Below are 19026 nucleotides of genomic sequence, written 5' to 3'. Positions count from 1 at the left end.
ACACTTTTTATTGTCCTGATCAGTGGTCATCGTGACGATAGGTACACACCCACAATCACGTGTCGCATGTCTACCAACCCGGAAAATGGGGAACTTGTTTTTCTATCGGGGAAAATTAGCTGCCATTTTATTGAAAGGGAACGAAAGTCGGCCTAATGCTGGCTCGACTTAGAGATAGGAATCGTAACGAATTGTCTTTGATGCCATGTCGTCGGCTGGAGGAGTCGCCAGTGCACAGTCAACAACCGATTTTCCAGATGCCCGATTTTTGGGACATGGTCTATTATGCAGACGGCTTCGCGGCACCACCTGGGCAGTACCCGTGGAGTCAATGCATAAAAACGTTTGAATTTTGAATGCAAGAATCCTTCACCATCTGATTTTCCAGATTTTTTCCGCAACCGCAGGTCCAAAATGACACTAATCAAACCCAACACTGCCGTTTTGATTATCTCGCCGCCTCGAATCAGCGCTTCACACGCAAATCCGCTGGCAGCCATAGCTTCCACCGTGGCAATGCGAGGCCTAACTGCTTCAACGTTCGCTATTAAGGTTCTTGCCATACGGTGCTGTGCTTTTATTGAAAGAATTTGCCGCTGTCAGCAATGGCACAGACTTCACCTCTGTAATCCTCGCGATTGGCTTCGAAAGCATGGCGCATTGCATAATGCAAGTTTCCGAAAGGCAGCTTCGCCTCATCACAGCAATATTATGCGGTCCAGTACCTGTCACAGTACAAGCACCGTTATGCCTAAAGAATGTACTGGTAGGCCTACAGAGCTTTTTTGGACGTGCCTGTGGCAATTTGAGCGCTTGGGGGCAGTAAAAGACATTCATTCATTTTTTTTCTGACGTTTTCGCGGCCCCTAGGGAATCCAAAAAATCGGACATGGACTGTACAACTTACCAAGAGGATGCTTCAAATGGCCCATGAAGCGAACGCCCGGCATAACGAGGATGAGAACAGAAAGGACTGTCGCATTGAGGAATGATTGGGAAAGGAACTGTGCCGCCTCTTCTTTGAAGGAGCTTAAGTTTAAAAAGCAATGTGTTGGCTGATGCCGAGATGCAGGTGACCCTCATCCAAACCAAGATAAACTCTTTAAAGAAGTGAAATGCAACACTGAGGCATTGTGCGCGGGCTGAGAGTATGTAGAATTTGAAAATGTCAACTTGGTAGACACCCCGAATAAATGCGTAAGCATTTGTGTGCCTACCCAACGAAATATTTGTCCGTTATGTGAGACAATGGCTCATACCCTTGTAAGCAAGCAAAAAAAAAATTATCAACCTGAGAGTCTACTAATCTTGAAAATGGTGCCTATTAATAACTAATGTACTGAAAATGCATATCCAAATGACGAGATGTACAAGCTTTCGCATAGAATGAAGTGATTTTGCATCAAATTCTGGAGCAAAGTTTTTGCACATGCAGATTTGTTGATGCACACAAAAAATCCACGGAACCCTAGCCATACACAGCTTTGCTGTAAAAAAAAAAAGGAAAAAGCAGCCAGTCTGCTCGTTGCACACCTCAAGCCTTCGTCACATTGCCCTAAACACCCATGCCTCTCTCCCTTCTCCTTTTTAATTAACCAAACAATGATGACTTGCATATGTATTTCTATTTCTGGATTTAACGTCTTTCTTTTCAGCACACACACCCAGTAGCCAGATTATTATAGCCAATAATCCGGAATGGCAACATAGTAATGAGCGGTTTTATTAGTATAATTAAAACGGGGGGCAATGCTGCAAGGGGGCTCAACTGTACTTATTTCTGTCTAATGAATATGTTTGGATGTTTGTCCCCTCTGCTTTTTTCATGCAACGCAGTTATAACAACTATCAGTGGCAACAGTGGGATTTTCTTGGCACTTGAATGCTGCTATAAGTGGGCTCAACTGTAGTTGTGCCCCCCCCCCCCCGCTAGATTTTTATAAGTTGCAAAGTCCACAAGTTGGCATGTATGCCGGAGAAGACAGAAAGGTGCCGATGTCTCCAGACTTTGCTGGTCGGTCGGAGAGCCACTGACTTCATGCCATACGGTCATGAATCTTGTGAGTCAATAAAGTGGTGGCCCAGCGTGCTGCTGCAATAACTATCAAGGTAAAGGAACAGAAGTTAAAACAGTGACGCAATAGAAGACCGTTGTGACTTTCGAAGAACGAGATGAAACACTGCAGTATCGATACAAGACTGAAACATGTGCATGCCACGACCGTATAGGAACATGAAGAAACATTGTGCTGAAAACTTTTGCAGGTGATTCTGCAAATCGGAAAACTGTTCGCCTACCTTGACAATCATCTTCGATGGTTTCTGCATACCTATTTATCAAGCCAGCTATCAAATTGAACAATCTGCCCACAAGTGCCATTATCTATGCCAGCCCTACTCGCTTGAGAGCAGTCGCCAAGTCACTTTTGGTTGACATCACTGGTGCTCTCACCCACCCCTCTTGTAGAACCCTGTCTGTAGGGTTCTTGAGGTACTGTAAATAAACACAGTATGTTGCATCGATACATGGTACTGCATACGCGAGACTTAATATGCACCAAACGAGTGCCTTTATTGTATACTAGTTCCTCTGTTAAGTGATGCTTGATCTTCATCATCACGCATAGCCGTGTGTGTTAGGAAAGTTATGCCTCTGCCGCCAGAAGTCTCGACCCCGATGCCATCCGTGCGCCAACAAGGCGGCGAGCAATGCCCTCGCTCGCCCAGGCCACAGCGGGTGCGGCTCACGCGACCAGCGCTCGGCCAGTTCGTCGGCCACGGCTACAGTGCTGCACCCACGGTCTGCAGATTCACTCAGAACGCGGCGCACCAAGGACCCAATCTGCGCACCAAAAATAAAGAGAGAATTACTCAATGCAAAACAGTGGTAGTTGTCTGAAACATATGTCTTCTTGTTTTGACTTATGGAAGAGTTAGGTTTTAGACCAATTTTTTAATGCCCTTCTTTAAGTCACCGTGCTGAAAACATGTAGGTAATATATGTCACGAGATTATTTCGAATGTGGTGTACATTTTTCTTTAATCACGTTTGGTTCTAAAGTTATTCAAGTTTCTTTAGCTAACTTTAATGGCAAAATTCGAAAAAAATTCTATCCTTGTATTTCGCTAAACAGGATAGCTTCTGGCAATTCAAGAAATCCTCCTTATTGCCCTGTCTATCCTTGAACAAGAGTTGCAAGACTTCCAGAAAACACACTTTTGAGCGTCAACTTCCAAGTCCTGCAACCTAAAAGCATAACTAGGGCATGGACGGCGATTAAAGGCAAAATGTTTCAACAATGCATTCATTCAGAAGGTCAGCTAAAATGCTACAATTTGTTATAGCGATCTTGTATGTTGAATAGAGCATTTTCTGAAATAAATCCACAAATTACTTATTTGCTGTGGCAAGCAAGGAGTTGAGTGAGTGTTTCAAGACATTGGCAAGAAAGTGTTGTAATTTGAGCACTAGTCTGGTTCAGCACTCAATACCAACAACAACATATTGTTCCGCTGCCTCACCGAGTGTTCCCACTCGCAACCAAAGTGTTTCTCCATCTCGGGGTCATTCTGCATGCGTCCATACATCTCGTATGCAGAGCTCACCACCGCCTGCAAAAAAAAAAAGAGGGTGCCATGAGTACTTGCCAGCAGCACTCTCTCCCACAAGTACTAATTTCAACGTACTGCATTTTCCAATGTGTAGCCTAGAACCCTCGATCACAACCTCTGTAAAAAGAAGATTACAGAGAGAACCTCTTGAAAAGCAACCCTGCGGAATTTAGTGCAACACACTATATCTTTCTCGTGTACAGCCTACTATAATTACAACCTCTGAAAAAAATATTGCAGTGACAACTTCTAGAAAGGCAACCTTACGAAATTATTAGCAGAACGAATAGCTCCAATGTTTCACTATTGCTCTATTCAAATGCACTCCATGCTGCTGAAAAGCTGCAGTGCTAGACAAAGTTCTGGGCTGCATGAATTTGGGGACATTTACATATGGGTCAAACAAAACATAAGGCACTATGAATTGTGAGACTTTCACTGTAAATTACTTGGTACATCTAAATAGGGCTCCGCAAGATAATGCTCGGAAACATTACATACCAGTAACACTTAACAGATATCACTTTTGCAAGTTCCAATGAAAATTTATGCACAGGAATTGAAAAAATGCCACGAATGTGTATACTGTGCATGAACAACCAACAAGAGGCCCGCTATATTACAGAATGTGTGTTTTAAGTTCGTCTTGTGGCCAGTTCATTAGAAAGATAAATAATGCTAAGCTCTTCTTGACACAGTTAATACATGTGCACCATACAGTTTCAACGAAAAGAAAATGAAATTCAGCTTCAAGAAGCTCTTGTCTTTGTTGCAAGACAGTAGTCTAACAATGTCTAATGCTGCCTTTGAACTGTTTTCAGAGTTTCTGAGACAGTAACAGCAGAGAAACATATTTCGAAGAGAAAACAAAATTGATATGAATGAAAGAATAAATCAAAATGGTGAGGGCAGATTAGAAGCCACAAATGTGTTGCCAGCCAAGCCAACTAACTTACAAGCACTACTTAGCATTCTTATGATGGCCACACACAGTTAGATAGACCATATGTGTTCCCTTTGAAACAAGACGGCAATATATGCTATCGAGTTCTTTCTGTTTATTTCTGAATATTGTCCTATATTTACAGATACATACGATTGAGTGGCAAGTGCTAGATGAATTTTTGTTAATTTTGATTTCAACATCCATTTTCTTCAAGCTGTTCTAAGTGCTGCCCTCTGATGGCATTTTTATGAAACTATGGCATGCACATCTTTTAGAGCGCAGCTCTCAAATGCCCATTCCTACGTTGAGCGTTGCCGTGCTTCGGCGCTGTTGTACCTCATAGCCGAGCGAACGAGCAAGCGGAAGATCAAAGTGAATGCAGAGTGCAGCGTTAGATGAAAAAAGAGTGCGTGAGGAGGAAGGTGGAGGAGTACGCTCGTCCACGACATCAGCTGCTGAGGTTAGTCCATGGTACTATCGTTTGTGATGGGGATCACTGCTCCTGCAAGGGGCGATGGCAAGCAGCTACGAGTAAAACTTGATGTGACGCTCCCTTGGGTGTTGCAGCTGCTGAAACTGGTGGCATGATTTCCCCATGACGAAGGGCCGCTCTCATTGTTGGTGGAACAAAAGCATGCAAAGAAAAACGTAGTGCCGCACAAGACGAGCTGTGCCGCAACAATGTCTAGGATACGGTGTCAGAGTAGTGCATGTCGTCTGTACTTCCTGATATAAACCATGTACCTATATAACCATAATACAAAATATTGGCATGCGAGATAAAAACACATATAGAGCTGCACTCAAATTTCGCATTAAGAAGTATCATAATCATCCTTTTTTTTTTTTTCAGTGCATGCACCTTCATTCAGGTTCAGATGTTTACATACTGAAGATAGCAGCCAATGAGTGTGCGAAAAGAAGCCATGCGACTACCCTCTTCGGAAAGTTGCACACCAGGACAGTATCAGCTTCATGTTGACAGGACAGTCTTAATTCCAGCAACAGCATGGAAGTTCACAACAGAGCTCAACCATTACAATATGCTTCCATTTCTGAGTGACGGATCAATACAGCTGGACATAGCACTAACAGCCTCACCAATTAGCTCACCTTCGCTGTGCAACTCTGAATCAATTTGAATTGAGTGATTTCACTATTTGTAAATCATATGAAAAGAATCAGCAATTTTCCAGTGATCAAAATAAAAGGATTCTGCTGATTTGGCAGTGAGGTTGTCAAATAATGCAATGCATTGGTTTCAGCAAAATTCAAATGCTATTATCTGTAAATATAGGACAATGTTCCAGAGTAAACAGTACATACAAGGGAATGATGCCCGAATATAAAAGACACTTGACTAAAAGTGAGCTGTTTCATGCTTAATTTTTTTATCAGATCGATCACACCTCTCCAAGCATACAAATTTTCTGCAGTAAGCATGGCAGCATGTTGCCTCACGCGGGGTATGTAGCGCAGTTATTTTTTAGTAGCAATACGCTACCATTTATGAGTCAAGTAAGAAGACTAGTATTTGCAACTTGGAGATATCCTTCCATTAACAAGCCACACCAACAAAATTTTGTGAGGGCTTTTCCACAAGTCACACTACCGCTACATCTGCATCATTATTCTCTGCTGCAAAGCTGGCTTGCTGAATTTCAGGCACATTCTCTTAAAAAGCAGTACTTAAAGCAGCACTGCATCAAGCCTTAAAAAGGCTTGATGCAGTATTGTGAGAAGTCACAAAAAATTCAAGCACAAGTTATGTTGCCAGTGGAGGAATGCACAAAAGAGTGAGCGAGCAAGCCCAGGCTACGCACCATGCGGTTGAATATGTACTCCGGCACATACAGGACGCCGTGCTCATTCAAGAGGTCACAGTCCGAGTCCGAGAGTCGTTGCTCATTCACCGGACCGCACACAATCTTGGCCTCCATGGTTGGGATGGTGTCCGGAGTCAGGATCTGAAACACGACTGCTGTACTAGTACTTCCAGTGCCACTCACATACTAAGAACTTCTTAAGTACTAGGTGCCATAGAAAGGAAATTCACTCCAATTTGATGCTCTAACCACAAAGCCACTGAATTTACTAACAATAAGATGGCACGCATAATCTTGGCAATATGGAGTTTTAACTTGTCTGTAAACTTCTTTACAGCTTACAGGGTAACCAGTACTGTGAATGCCAGTAGCAATGCTGTTAGCGACACTTAGCAACACTTTACCCAACTACAATGCATATAAAATATTTTATCATTGCAGAAGTGCTCTTCTTAAAGGGATATCATAAAAAGACTGCATGTTAATGATTACGTTCTTACCGATGCTTTACACTAGCAGTTAAGTAGAATATGGTAAATTACTTCACAAGAGGACTGCACTTTAACGATTATGTCATCACCAACACTTTACACCATGAGTCAAGTAGAATATGATAAGTTGCTGCTGTATTAGTTTTGTGTGCCCTCTGGTTAAACTTGGTATCACAAGATATAGCCATCAGCATTGGCACTGCTGTACACCTCTCCGACAGCCCTGTGTTCCATAAATGCTGATATGTTTATTGACAAGCAAAAGCTCTCTAACATTGCTTCACAGCACAGACTACGGCACACATTACCACTTCAAAAATTTGTTAAAATGAGGACATGGTTTACATACATGGGACATGGCGCAGGGCACAAAGATGTCACACGGCTCGGCCAGCAGGCTCCTATCACCATGAGGAACACGTGACACACGCAGCCGACTGCCCAGCTGTGCACAGAGAGAAGGTAGGACATGCACATCTGACATATAGGACAAGGAAAATGAAGCAAGAAACAAACAAGCTGAAAACAGTTGCACCCAGTTTCATACTTGGCAGGCAATGCTGCAGAAACTATGCAAGTAGTGCAGTCGCAGGAATGTATCACTCTGCGCATTTCATGGTGGACTGGCCATTAATCTGGAAAGTATTTGACAGAACATCTTTTAATGCACAACATTATATGGCGAGCCAGTTGAAAAATTCTGTATGAAGCCAGAAAACCCCTTTCCCAATACAGTGTGAGAATGCACAGCTAAAGCCCACTGTGTGCACGGTCGATAGCTGCCATCCAGAGTACACTGACAAATGACCTAATGTCACAATAACAATAGGCACACCGGTGCAAAACAGTCTGCAAGCCTGTCCGCTTTTGCCATTCCCCATACATAAAAAGGAGGCATTAAACCTAGGCCAGAAATGTCCCAGCCTATACTGAAAGGGGGATAGCAAACTGTATGGGATGCTCTGGTAAACGTCCGACCAGTGACAATGGAAGGTGACTAAAGGGGACCTAAAACGAGAGGATGCACCACTCATGCATTAATTATGCATGCATGCACAGCCATCCTCCTACACTGCCTATGACAGCATTAATGTGTTGACTATGCTGCGATGCGCATCGTGCGAACAAATGAAGCAAAACCTCCTTGAACGTGAACTGTCGAAGATATCGACACATGTACTTGTTAATCGGGTGACCGCGTTTCATCGTCTAGCATATTGTCGCTCAGTGTAGGACACGCCTGCATGTATCGGAAGTTTCTGGAATGTTATCTATGGTTCCATCCACTGTCTGTTGTCACCGAACCTCGTGTTATCTGATTGCATGTATGTGCAACGCGAATGCTGTAAAACTTTCTGGAAGACACGCGGGTACCAGCAATTACTCTGTAACCTTCGACGACTGATGTATAAAAGCCGACGCGCTTGATCCAATGATCAGATTTCGACGGCCACCGATCGTGTTCGCCGCTATTGCTGTGCTTTGAGTGTAACTTGCTTTTGTGGGCACAAGTTCGCCCAATAAAGCGCTAGTGTCGCCATTCACAGTTTCGCTTTCTTCACCGTCACTACCACGTGACAATACGCGTAGCATTATGTGGTGGTCAGCATGATGCCGAATGTATATGTTTGGCAATGTAAATACTATGTGCATCTCTCTGCTCATACTCTACATGCACATGTAGATGAATAATGCATACTCCATCAGCATAACCATCACACACATTATTACCGTGCATAACACATTCTGCGCCACACCGGCTGTCATACAATGCTACACATATCTCGGACAGTTGCTGTTCAAGGAGGTTCTGCTTAATTTTTTGTTATGCCTTCTATGTAATGATTACGCCATATTATGCAACACAAAAGCATGAGCGAATTTTATATAGAATTACATGATGCACGCCTATATCTTTCCTCTATGATACACCTTTTCTTGGAAGTGAATGCAAGCAGTGGGACAAGTCTCTTTAGCTTTGTAGCATTGCCCGATATGTATGAAACGACGTATAGGAGGGAAAAAGGTGTGAGAGACTCCCATTCACGTACTACACCCAACTGCAGCTGGCCACGTAGTGGGGGCCATTAGAGTTTTCTCATTTTCTCACCAATATATCTGCATTGCAAGAAAAGGACACGGTGATATCCTTGAAATAACAGTTTGACGCCACACTTGACTGGACTGACCCGTGGGGCAAGCAGGTCGGCAATGTCGTCGCAGCGCTTCTGGTTGGCATCCGTGACATGTAGCTGTGCTAGACCATGGTCAGCCAAGCTGAGTGCCACCTCCCGTCCTGCATCACAGAGGCAACCAGCAACTGTCAGGCCTTGAATGCAGGTTGAACCCCCTGGTCAACAAAACAAGAATCATTACACTTATTGGCTGAACAATGGCCAACGAAGACGAAATTTATTTGAGGAAAAGCAGAAAGGTCAACTTGAAGCTCATGCATGTTCCCAGCCTGCTCTTCTTGTCTAAGGGAAAGGAAGGGAGAAAAAGGAGCATGGAGGGGGACAATGAGGACAGGCAGCAATCCATAAGTATTATACACACAAATCAATGACTGGAAGTCCTGCAGGCAGATGCAACTCAAGCCCTCACAGTTACAGGTTCCAATGCCATACTTCACAGATTCCAATACAAAGGCAATGTTTTCATCTCTCGCATAGACCTGCTCAGAAATACGTGCTGTGCTAAAATCTAAGCAAGATGATGCCTCCGAAAAAATAAGCTTAATAATGCAAGCCTCAAATCAGTTCTGTGGAATTCCGCAAGGTGGAGAAAGGTTCATGAAATTCATAGAAGGGAAAATCGTCACCCATCTAAATGTAGCACGAAGTTATAAAAGAAACCCTTATGGGTTCCGCTGCAAAACACTTTTCTGAGAAACCTGCATGGGTTTCCTTTATAGCGTTGCGCTACAGTCATGTGGGTGAAAATTTTCTTTTAAATAGTGCAAGTGACTGGCTATACTGCCAATGGGATCTTTAGGCCGTTCGTGCCATGATTAGCACATATATGTACGAAGTTGCTACATTCTCAACATGGCAACAGATATCAGAGTTATACAGTGATGCATTACGTGAAAATTACTACAAGCAGCACCAATCACGTGTCACTGCAGCCAGCTGCACGTGCACAACACGATAGTAAATTGATCAAACGGAAATGGCGTGCTGTCCAGAGACAAAAACTTGCCGATGCTTCCAGCGCCCTGGACACAGACTCTCTTGCCTCGCAGGCTGCCCAACTGGCTGTGCTCCAACATGGCCTCCAGAGCACACACAACACCTGCAAACAAACAACGGAAATTACAGCAGCCTCCTCAAAGTCGCAAAAGGAGTACAAAAGCATTCTTCTTATTCTTCTCCACCTCTTGTCTCAGTCCTTCGCAATATTTGCTTTACTGCTCTTTGTTAACAACATTTTGTCAAACTATGGCCTCCAAGATTGCATCGCTGACAGGTTTTGCTCTGGCTGTCCCATTCAGCATGCTTGCCAGCAAAAAAGTGTAATGATGAAGAAATTGCGGTCACTGACCAAGTCAAGGTAAAAATAACACAGAGACGTTTCGGGACCCGTACGGATTCCTTGATTACACTAAAAGCGGGCAAGAGCCGCAAGTCGTTTTTTATGCCAAAATGTGATGTAGAGAACGGGTGTAGTTGGCAGGCAGATTTCCATCAGTCTTGTTGATACTGTTGTCCGTAATTTGAATAAATAAAGATACTAACAAGAGTCGTGTCATTTGATTCTTTTCCTTAGTTATTATAACAGCGTTTTCCCAATCGATGCGGTGAGTGCGATTATCGGCATGTTCGGCAAGGGCGTTCGAGGCTTTTTTCTTGTTGCAGACGTCCCTTTGGTGCTCTTTTTAATGTTCTCGTGAATTTGCCAGTTTCGCCAATGTAACTGCAGCTGCAGTCTGTGCATGGTACCTTGTAGGTGAGACCGGGGTAATTCTTGCTTTCAAGCCGATCCTTTACGTTAACAAGCTGATTTCTCAGCTTGTTGGATGGCATGTGTGCTATTCTAAAATCGTATCTTGAGAATACACGGCTAAGAGCTTCGCTGACGCCAGGCACATATGGGACGCCAGCATATTTCGTGCTGGCGTCCCGATAGGCAACTATCGAGTGCAAACTTCCACTACGTAGGCACTTCGAGCTCTTGCCATTGGCAGCGAGTGGTTACATCAGTGAACGAGAGAAATGGGGACAAGAGACCACAAAAAACTTGAGTTGAGGGCATGCATTCTTTTCTTTTTTGTATTTTGAAAAATCTCGGCTGAACAACTTTACACTGCGCACCCCTATCTGCCATTCTTGTTGCACTTAGGTCTTTAACTGTCAATCTACACAACCTGCAAGCGAAGTAGGGTGGCTTGAAAAGTATTCGAGGCCCCTTTAAGGGTAGCTTCAGGAAGCTGATTGTGCATTCAATAACGATGCATTTTTCATTTTATAATGTACACAAGAATTCCAACTACTACTAACTCAACATCAACTATTTCCCACCTCGAGCAAGCAGCGGGGCTGCATTAGCAGATCCGCCCATGTCTCCTGGCACGTTGACAGCCCAGTGCGTGCGCACATGAACATTGGCCATGTCCTGGCTATTCACACCGACGTCCAGGCCTGCCACTGCACATACACATGTACCCACACAAGGCATCATTTCAACATCAACAGGGGGCGATGTTTCCAGTCAGGCGATATCCACTTCATTCAAGCCGCAAAGAAAAGCCTGCTCTCTTGCTGCAGTTTGTAGTAAACTGCTCAAAAAGCTTTTGCAGAGGCCACACGATCACCATGGACACCTGTGCCATGGCATCTAACTTAGACCAGTGTACTGGACTATCACTCAACAAGAAAGAAACACCCAGAGGGTGTAAGCGTGTTTGGAACTCAAGAAACATTTCTAGTCCTTTTGCTGAAACAGCAAAATACAAGTGCACCATAGCAACAAGGTGGTCAATCAGTCAAAAACAGTGACAAGCTACAGCAAAGAGCCATTAAAGAAAGTTTGCTGCAACAGCAAAGCAGTAAACAACAACCAGAAAAAAGATGCAACACTAGAAGAAAACTGCTGTCTTTTGTACAACTCCTTGGGTTGAGTCTCTTCACTGGTTCTACCACAGGTACCACCAAGGCTCTGCTTTGGTGATCTTTTATTACAATTTTTCTTTTGTATGTGTGTATGCATCCTTTAATGTCAGTCGATTTCCTATGTTACAGTTGAACATAAATGACTACCACTGTCCCTGGCGGCATGCAAGACATGCAAAAGCAAAGCATAAAGCACTAACCATAGCAGCCATTGAGAGATGAGAGAAAGTCGCCGTAATCAAAGAAGAGTGCCTGCCGAAATTCCGGCTGCACATGCTGCTTGTTCTCTGGCTGTGGAATGATGCCTTTGCCGCCACCCAGCCTGCAGAGGATGCACTCAAGTCAACACAGGAAGCTTCAGGCAGCACTACAAGCAACTCATGACACCCCCATACAGTATGACACTAGATGATGACAACTAATCACTGTTCTCCTAATTGCTCCTAATTTTTACCACCTCTGGTGCTATATCGTGCAATTAAATCTGAGTGCATGAGCATTTCTCCATTGAAACATGGCGACCTCAGCTGTGCAACACAAATTTTGTGCCCCTCTGAGCACCCTTCAAAGAATGCAACATACACACTATGTACTATCAAAGTGCCTATGTTCTTACAATTTGACTGTTTCCCCACTTCAAGTGCCCACCTTTTATTTATTATTATTATTTTTTTAAGAACTGCCTGATGAAAACATGACAATATTTATGTGCAATACCTCCCTAATCAAATTGAAGTATGTCCCACACTGATGACGACGGACCTCATTAAAATCAAGTATGGTGCATTAAATATCACAGGCAGTGATAGTTCTTTCACAACTGCTTAGAGGCCACTGTAACAATCTAGCAAGAAACACATAGCACCATGGCAGCAAGACATTTTAGCCTTAAGGCCAACAAGAGAATGGCATTGTTGAAAACATGGATTGTGGTGCACAATGTTAATAAACGAATACCATTGTCGTGAGGGAAAAAAATGCAATCTTAGCCTTCTCAAACTCGTGCATACTTAGTTCACCTTATTTACATTTTATTTACAATACATGCAAATCTTCCATGAATTCACACCATATTCTTGCATTCTCCACTATGCAACATAAAGCTGAGCTTTAATTAAACAGACACTGAAGGAAAGTGTCAAGTCGAGCTAGATCTGATGGAGTATTCATCTAGAAGTCTATCATAGTTTTCTGTATGCCGATACATAAATTTTTGGCCTAAGAAATTGCCGTCGAAAGTCCTGCTGCTGTTTCTCAATTTGAACTGCCCGCTCTACGGCAGAGGACTTGAATAATTTACGTGACCGCCCTCCCCTCTGTGCTGTTATGCCTTTTGTAGACTCTTTATTTAGCTCAATATAGGAAGCGTACTGCTTAGTGGGTGTAGGTGTTCTGGTTGCGTGAGTCACTGTGTGGCTCTGCTTGGGTTCAGGTTACCAGTTACGGTCACTGCGGCTTGTAAACAGAGAAAAAGCAACGCTGTTCCCAGTGGCAGGTAGCAGCTGGCTCTCTGTGAATCAGAAGTGCTGACGCCACACCTATGAGGTACCATAGTAGGCAACAAATGGCACCACTCGAATTCTCTATTTTCATCATTTTCTCGCTTACAGAAGCCTAATCTTGCAATCTAATTCGACTTAATATTTGCCTTTAGTGTCCCTTTAAACATTCCTCCTCCAATTAGGCAGCCAATATTCCTTTTTTCTCACATTTACCTAGGCAAATTTACTTGGCTTATTTATTTGTACAAGGCGATAAACTGTGGCAAGTTGTAAAAAGATTGGTGATGCATTTATCCTTTAGCGAGGACTACCAACATCAATACTATTAGCAATCCATGTTATGATTGGTGGGTAATGGTTGATGATTCGTTTAATATAATGATTATTATGAAAGGCAACATATACCCAGTGACTTAAGTCACCATAAAAGAGGTCCACTGAAGTGCAGGACGTACCCAGTGGCACAGGTTGGTGAGAAAGAGGGTCATTGAAGAGTGTCACATACCCAGTCACTCAAGATGGTGCAACGGTTGGTTTTCAACCTGGTCCCCTCAGCACGGCAACCTGATGCTCTACTCATCTGACCATGAACTATCCAGTGACCCAAATTGGCACGAAAAAGGTTAGGCGCAGACATAGATACATAGAGATGCAAGCTCAGAGGAGAATGATAATAACATTTAAAGAAAGAAAAAAAGGAAACACACACCAGACGCCAGCCAGGGCTGCCTTGATGCCCAAGAGTGTCGACTGACGTAGGCCGTCCCGCAAGAGCTGCTCCACACTTGAATACGATTGTAGCCGAATGCCTCCATACTGAAACCACAAAGCATGCAATAGTACTATTCGACATTTCATGGAGACCACGTTTGTATTGGCACAGAGAGTGACTCGCATTTGTGCATGTCATCCCGATTATATTATGTTACCGTGAAACCCATAGGTGGCAAGCTTAATGCCTTATGATCGTAATACTTCCGCTTGAATACTGGACAATATTTGAATTGCATATAAATTTATTTGCCATCTGAGGAATATTTATAAACACTTTCATACCATTTCTGTTTCAGAGTAAGATCAGTGACAAGCAAGCAGAAAAATTCCCGCAGAAACTCTTCTAGGAATATGCATAAGCATTGTGCCACTTGCTAATCTTCATGCAGCGTCATTATCAATGTTATAAAACTATATTTAGCCAGTATAAACCCTTATCGAACTACATCCAACCCTTATCACATCTTATTAGTTGTTATCAACCTCATCGTATCTTGGTTCGAGCTTTATCAACACTTATCGATTGGTATCAACCTTATTGCAATCAATCCGAGGCTTATCAATCTTAAGTGACATGGTCCAACCTTTACCAGCCCTTATCAATCATATTGAACTTGATCAGACCCTTATCAAACCTTATCGGTGCTTATTAAACATATTAAACTTGCTCCAACCATTATAAGCCCTTATCGCTCTTTAGCACCTTATCCATCTGTGTTGAACCATTATCAACCGTGATAAGACCCATATAATCCTTCATCACTCCTTATCATTCTTATGAACTCGTCGACTGGTCATTGACCAGTGCCAAGGCTTTTCCTTTCGAATGTATTGTTTTATATATTAATTTATTTTTAGCGATCTTACATGACGGAGGGATGGGTTTTCTCATTTGGTAGAAATGCTTAGACATAGAACATAGAACTTAGACATAGACTCATAGAAATGCTTAGACATTTAAAAAAGGAAGGGGTCAAGATTCTCTACAGTTCCCTGAAAGCTTCGTATCCTCTCCCCCATCAGGAAGGAGAAAAATAAACTTGAAGAGGGTGAAGAGATTAATTCCATTGCATTGCAAAGACAATTGCTAAAACCACTATAGAGCTACTTGGCTAATTTTGTTCATGGCACACACTTTTTCTTTATTTGTGCAATGTAATAATCTGTGGTTAATGTCAGAATAAACCGTTTTACATGTGATCAAAGACATCTGAAACACATCTGAAACCGTGTGCAGCATTCGTGCCAGTTTATCTGCATTTCTGTCAAGGCTAAAAATGGTGAACCAAGTATTTGCACAAAGGCTGCGGTGATTCGGTGATGTACACAAGCTGCAATAGTTAACGAGGCCAGACACCCAGATGAATAGGACAGCATAAGGAAGCTAGGCTGGCTGCTACAATTGTGTGTATTAATGCGCTCCAGGCAAACTTCAACCAGACTGTCATGCTAAACTAGCAGAATGAGCCCATCTTGCTCCCCATATGGAAATAGTCGTACAGGTTCACAAGAATACGTTTTAACAGCACGATCTTAGCAAAATCTACTGGCCATATTAAATGGCAAATCAATGCTACGGCAATAAGCGTCTATGCTTGGGCTCGCACCAACACTGCGTGCTTCCGGAGCGGATGGGGAGCAATCCTACGAGTACAAACAGAACCACAGCAAATTTTGTGGGGAATTCGGACTGCGCATGGCCTACACCATGCATTATAAACTTCAGCACAGCCGTGAAGGTGAGCCCCGAATCAACGTGAAATGTAAGCTGAGTCGCACAGCCTGTCCCCGGTCGGTGCGCCAGAGGAAGGCCGTCATCAGGCACCCCGTGCGTAGACCCAGCTGCATGAGGATGGCCTCGTGGGAGCGGAACTGCTGCTCGGAGCCCGAGTTGAGCCAGTCGGCCAGGTCTTGCAGTTCGGGGTGCGACACGCGCACAGTGCCGCCATCGTCGCACACGGCGTAGCAGCGCTGGATGCCTCGGCAACGCAGGAAGTCCACGAGCTCCGAAGGCCGAAGAGAGAGCAAATCGCCGCGACCTTTGGACGCTGGCGCTGGGTTTCCTGATGGTGCTGAACCACTACACCACCCGCGCCGTTGCCGCGGTCGCAGCAGCGGCTGCGGCCGCAGCAAGCGCCGAAGCAGCTGCGGACCTCGCAGCATGGATCAGCGGCCGCGCGCCTCACATGCCTCGAAGCAAACTCCCAACTCAAGGTGCCCGATCCACCGGTGCACGCTTTCTCAAACTTCGCTTGGCGGGACTTGTTTACAATATACGCTCGCTGGCCTGCTTGCTGCGTACCTATCGCAGGTAGCGGGGCGATTTAACGAGGCTCCGCTGCGGAGAGGGTAGCGCTGCGCTACCATTGGTCGCATCAGTGGGTGTTTTTCCTGACGTTGACACTGCGGAGCAAGTTTCGGTTTTGCTTACCAAAGAGGCCATATATTACAGATCGCTTTGCGGTTTGATCCGAGAAGATTTTATACATCCTTAATTTGGGATAAGGTGGTTTTTACCTTGTTTGTCATTTCCCTTGGAAGGCTCACTACAGAACTGCCCCTTTTTTATTTTTATTTGTTTATTATATTTATTTTTTATTTTATTTTTTTATTCGCTGTTGAAACAAAATTCGCGCGGCCGCAGCCGGCGCGCATTGAAACAGATGTTAAATTTGATGCGTCACATATGCTAAACGACGACGAGGAAGATCAACGATATTAATTCTAAGCTATTCTGCGCTCTGCGAGTGAATTTCCCTGCGCCGTATACATGCGTATTTCGTCCTAACGCACTTACTAAACTTGTTCCGCTAATAATTGCCAGTGCGTATGCACGTATGCTGCGCGCCTCCGGCCATCATAATTCATTTCGATATTCTTTTCTTTAAAACAAGTTTTATTTCGTCCTCTGGTCATATTGGAGGTATATATATCCAGCTATAGAGTGTACTATAATAGACTAACTTAATTGAGCTATCTGCTAGCGTCGAAGAATCTTACCGATATATAATCACTGCGGGATGTAGGATCAGTCATTTACGATGAAACTTACTGAGCTATCGACCGGCCCGCTCACTGACCGATCAGATTAATTGTTAGGCGAACGCGAAGATAATGCAGCAATATTATATGCAAAATTGAATTTGATTCATTAAATTCAGGGTTTTCATACATGCTTAATATAAGGCACGCCAGACGTAGTGGGGAGCCTGGATTAACGTTGACTGTCTGGGGTTCTTTAATGCGCACCTAAATCTACGTACACGAGCGTTTAATTTCGCATTCCGCGCACGCGTCCTCACCGGAATGCGGTCGCCGAGGCCTGGGTCGAACTCGCGAGCTAGATCAATGGCTAGATCAAGCTCAGCAGCGGAGCCGCATAATTAAGTAACTATAGGATACTGTGGCGAGTACGCAAAGATCTATGCAAATAATGCATAGTTTGTGTACCACATACGATATGCGAGTTTAGATTATCAGCATATCGCTTTTTATGCTGTACTCCCAGCGTAGCTATAGCTATATATAGGAGTCTTCAAGTGCATGTACTTATACATAAACGTGTTATACACTTATAACACTAAGACAGCCGACCCCTGCTTATAATAATCATGTATAATCTTTAGACAAATTTTGTATGCGATATGAATTATGTGAGTAATTCACAGGCTTCATTATTCGTACGAGTGAATTGCTGGGCTGTTGTCTTGTTGGTACAATGATTCGGTACGTTATACTAGGAGAATGACAGCAAACTTGAAAATGAGGTGGTGGGGAGGGGGGGGGGGGGAGAAAGGGACATAGACAAAGCGACCACGTGGCTGGACTAACAACTGAATTTTATTGTTGAAAATAACGCACCCCAAGTTCACATTGAACAAGCGCCAGGCAGTACTTCTCATATATACGGAAAAGAGCTTCAATTTACACTGATCGAGAAGTTGAAGCTCTTTCCGTGTATGTGATATTATACCTTACCTAACACGGCAACACTAATAAAGAAATTGAAGCTTTTTCCGTATATGCTGTCTTGCGTATGTTCAATGCGGGCTTCGGGGACGTTGTTTTCAACAATAGTGTTCAGTTATTAGTCCAGCCACCTTCTGTCGCTTTGTCTGTGTGCTTCTCGTTTTAAATGCGAAGCATTTGCCACTTTGACAGTATCTATCTATCTATCTATCTATCTATCTATCTATCTATCTATCTATCTATCTATCTATCTATCCGCCTACTTCTTAGTGTAGTCGGTATTAGTGCTCACATGGTATGTACTTATAAGTGTACCAAAATTGGCATAGCATGATAAGCACATGAGAAGAGTGTAGGACGAACATAAATGATCGGTCATGACATGAATTTCATAACATGCGTGTCATGTAGGTCATGAAACTGCCACCTACATCCTGATGCTATCACACTCCTTTACATAACATCAATTCCCACAGGGCGTGGGATCTGCCGGCATATGTATAAGGTCCTACTGCTATGACGTTTAGTTCATTAGTTGTCGTAGCAAAGATTGCGAAAAGCACAAATTTAACCAAAACGAAGTGAGCGCGATAGCAATGAGATCTCGCGCTTTTTTGGCAGATTTTACAATTTGCGTGACATTTTATCCACAGCTTTGCACATTACTAGGCTACTATATTTGCGTTAATTATAGTGGTTTTGAGCAGCTGCGGGGCTGTGAGCGGATTGCTTTTCGTGTCAATTCACTAGCGCTAGCTGCAGAGAACGGCTAACATTTGCGGTGACAACGCTAAG

At 43.6% G+C, this 19026-nt stretch overlaps 1 protein-coding gene across 1 annotated transcript; it reads right to left on the bottom strand.

The window, feature by feature from the left end:
• Positions 1-2547: 2547 nt before the first annotated feature.
• LOC126527135 (leucine dehydrogenase-like) lies at positions 2548-17080 on the bottom strand. The gene is made up of 10 exons (XM_050174889.3): positions 16042-17080; positions 14198-14304; positions 12187-12308; positions 11396-11521; positions 10077-10169; positions 9065-9171; positions 7225-7320; positions 6382-6525; positions 3523-3612; positions 2548-2842 (listed from the first exon to the last, which is right to left on the bottom strand). The coding sequence occupies exons 1-10, from the start codon at positions 16423-16425 to the stop codon at positions 2618-2620; spliced, it is 1494 nt and encodes a 497-aa protein (XP_050030846.1). The 5' UTR covers positions 16426-17080; the 3' UTR covers positions 2548-2617.
• Positions 17081-19026: the final 1946 nt, after the last annotated feature.

The sequence above is a fragment of the Dermacentor andersoni genome, chromosome 9, assembly GCF_023375885.2.
Source record: "Dermacentor andersoni chromosome 9, qqDerAnde1_hic_scaffold, whole genome shotgun sequence".
In the NCBI taxonomy this organism is placed as follows: domain Eukaryota; kingdom Metazoa; phylum Arthropoda; class Arachnida; order Ixodida; family Ixodidae; genus Dermacentor; species Dermacentor andersoni.
Note: the sequence above shows the minus strand (reverse complement) of the source record. Positions and strands in the feature narration are given on the sequence as shown.

What these genes read in the sequence shown, in the direction of transcription:
- LOC126527135 (XM_050174889.3), bottom strand. Translation starts at nt 16,425, where the DNA reads ATGCTGCGAGGTCCGCAGCTGCTTCGGCGCTTGCTGCGGCCGCAGCCG. An exon ending in GCAGCCCTGGCTGGCGTCTG is followed by an intron (nt 12,309 to 14,197) that starts GTGTGTGTTTCC and finishes CATCCTCTGCAG; the next exon opens with GCTGGGTGGCGGCAAAGGCA. An exon ending in AGCCCCGCTGCTTGCTCGAG is followed by an intron (nt 10,170 to 11,395) that starts GTGGGAAATAGT and finishes GTTTGTTTGCAG; the next exon opens with GTGTTGTGTGTGCTCTGGAG.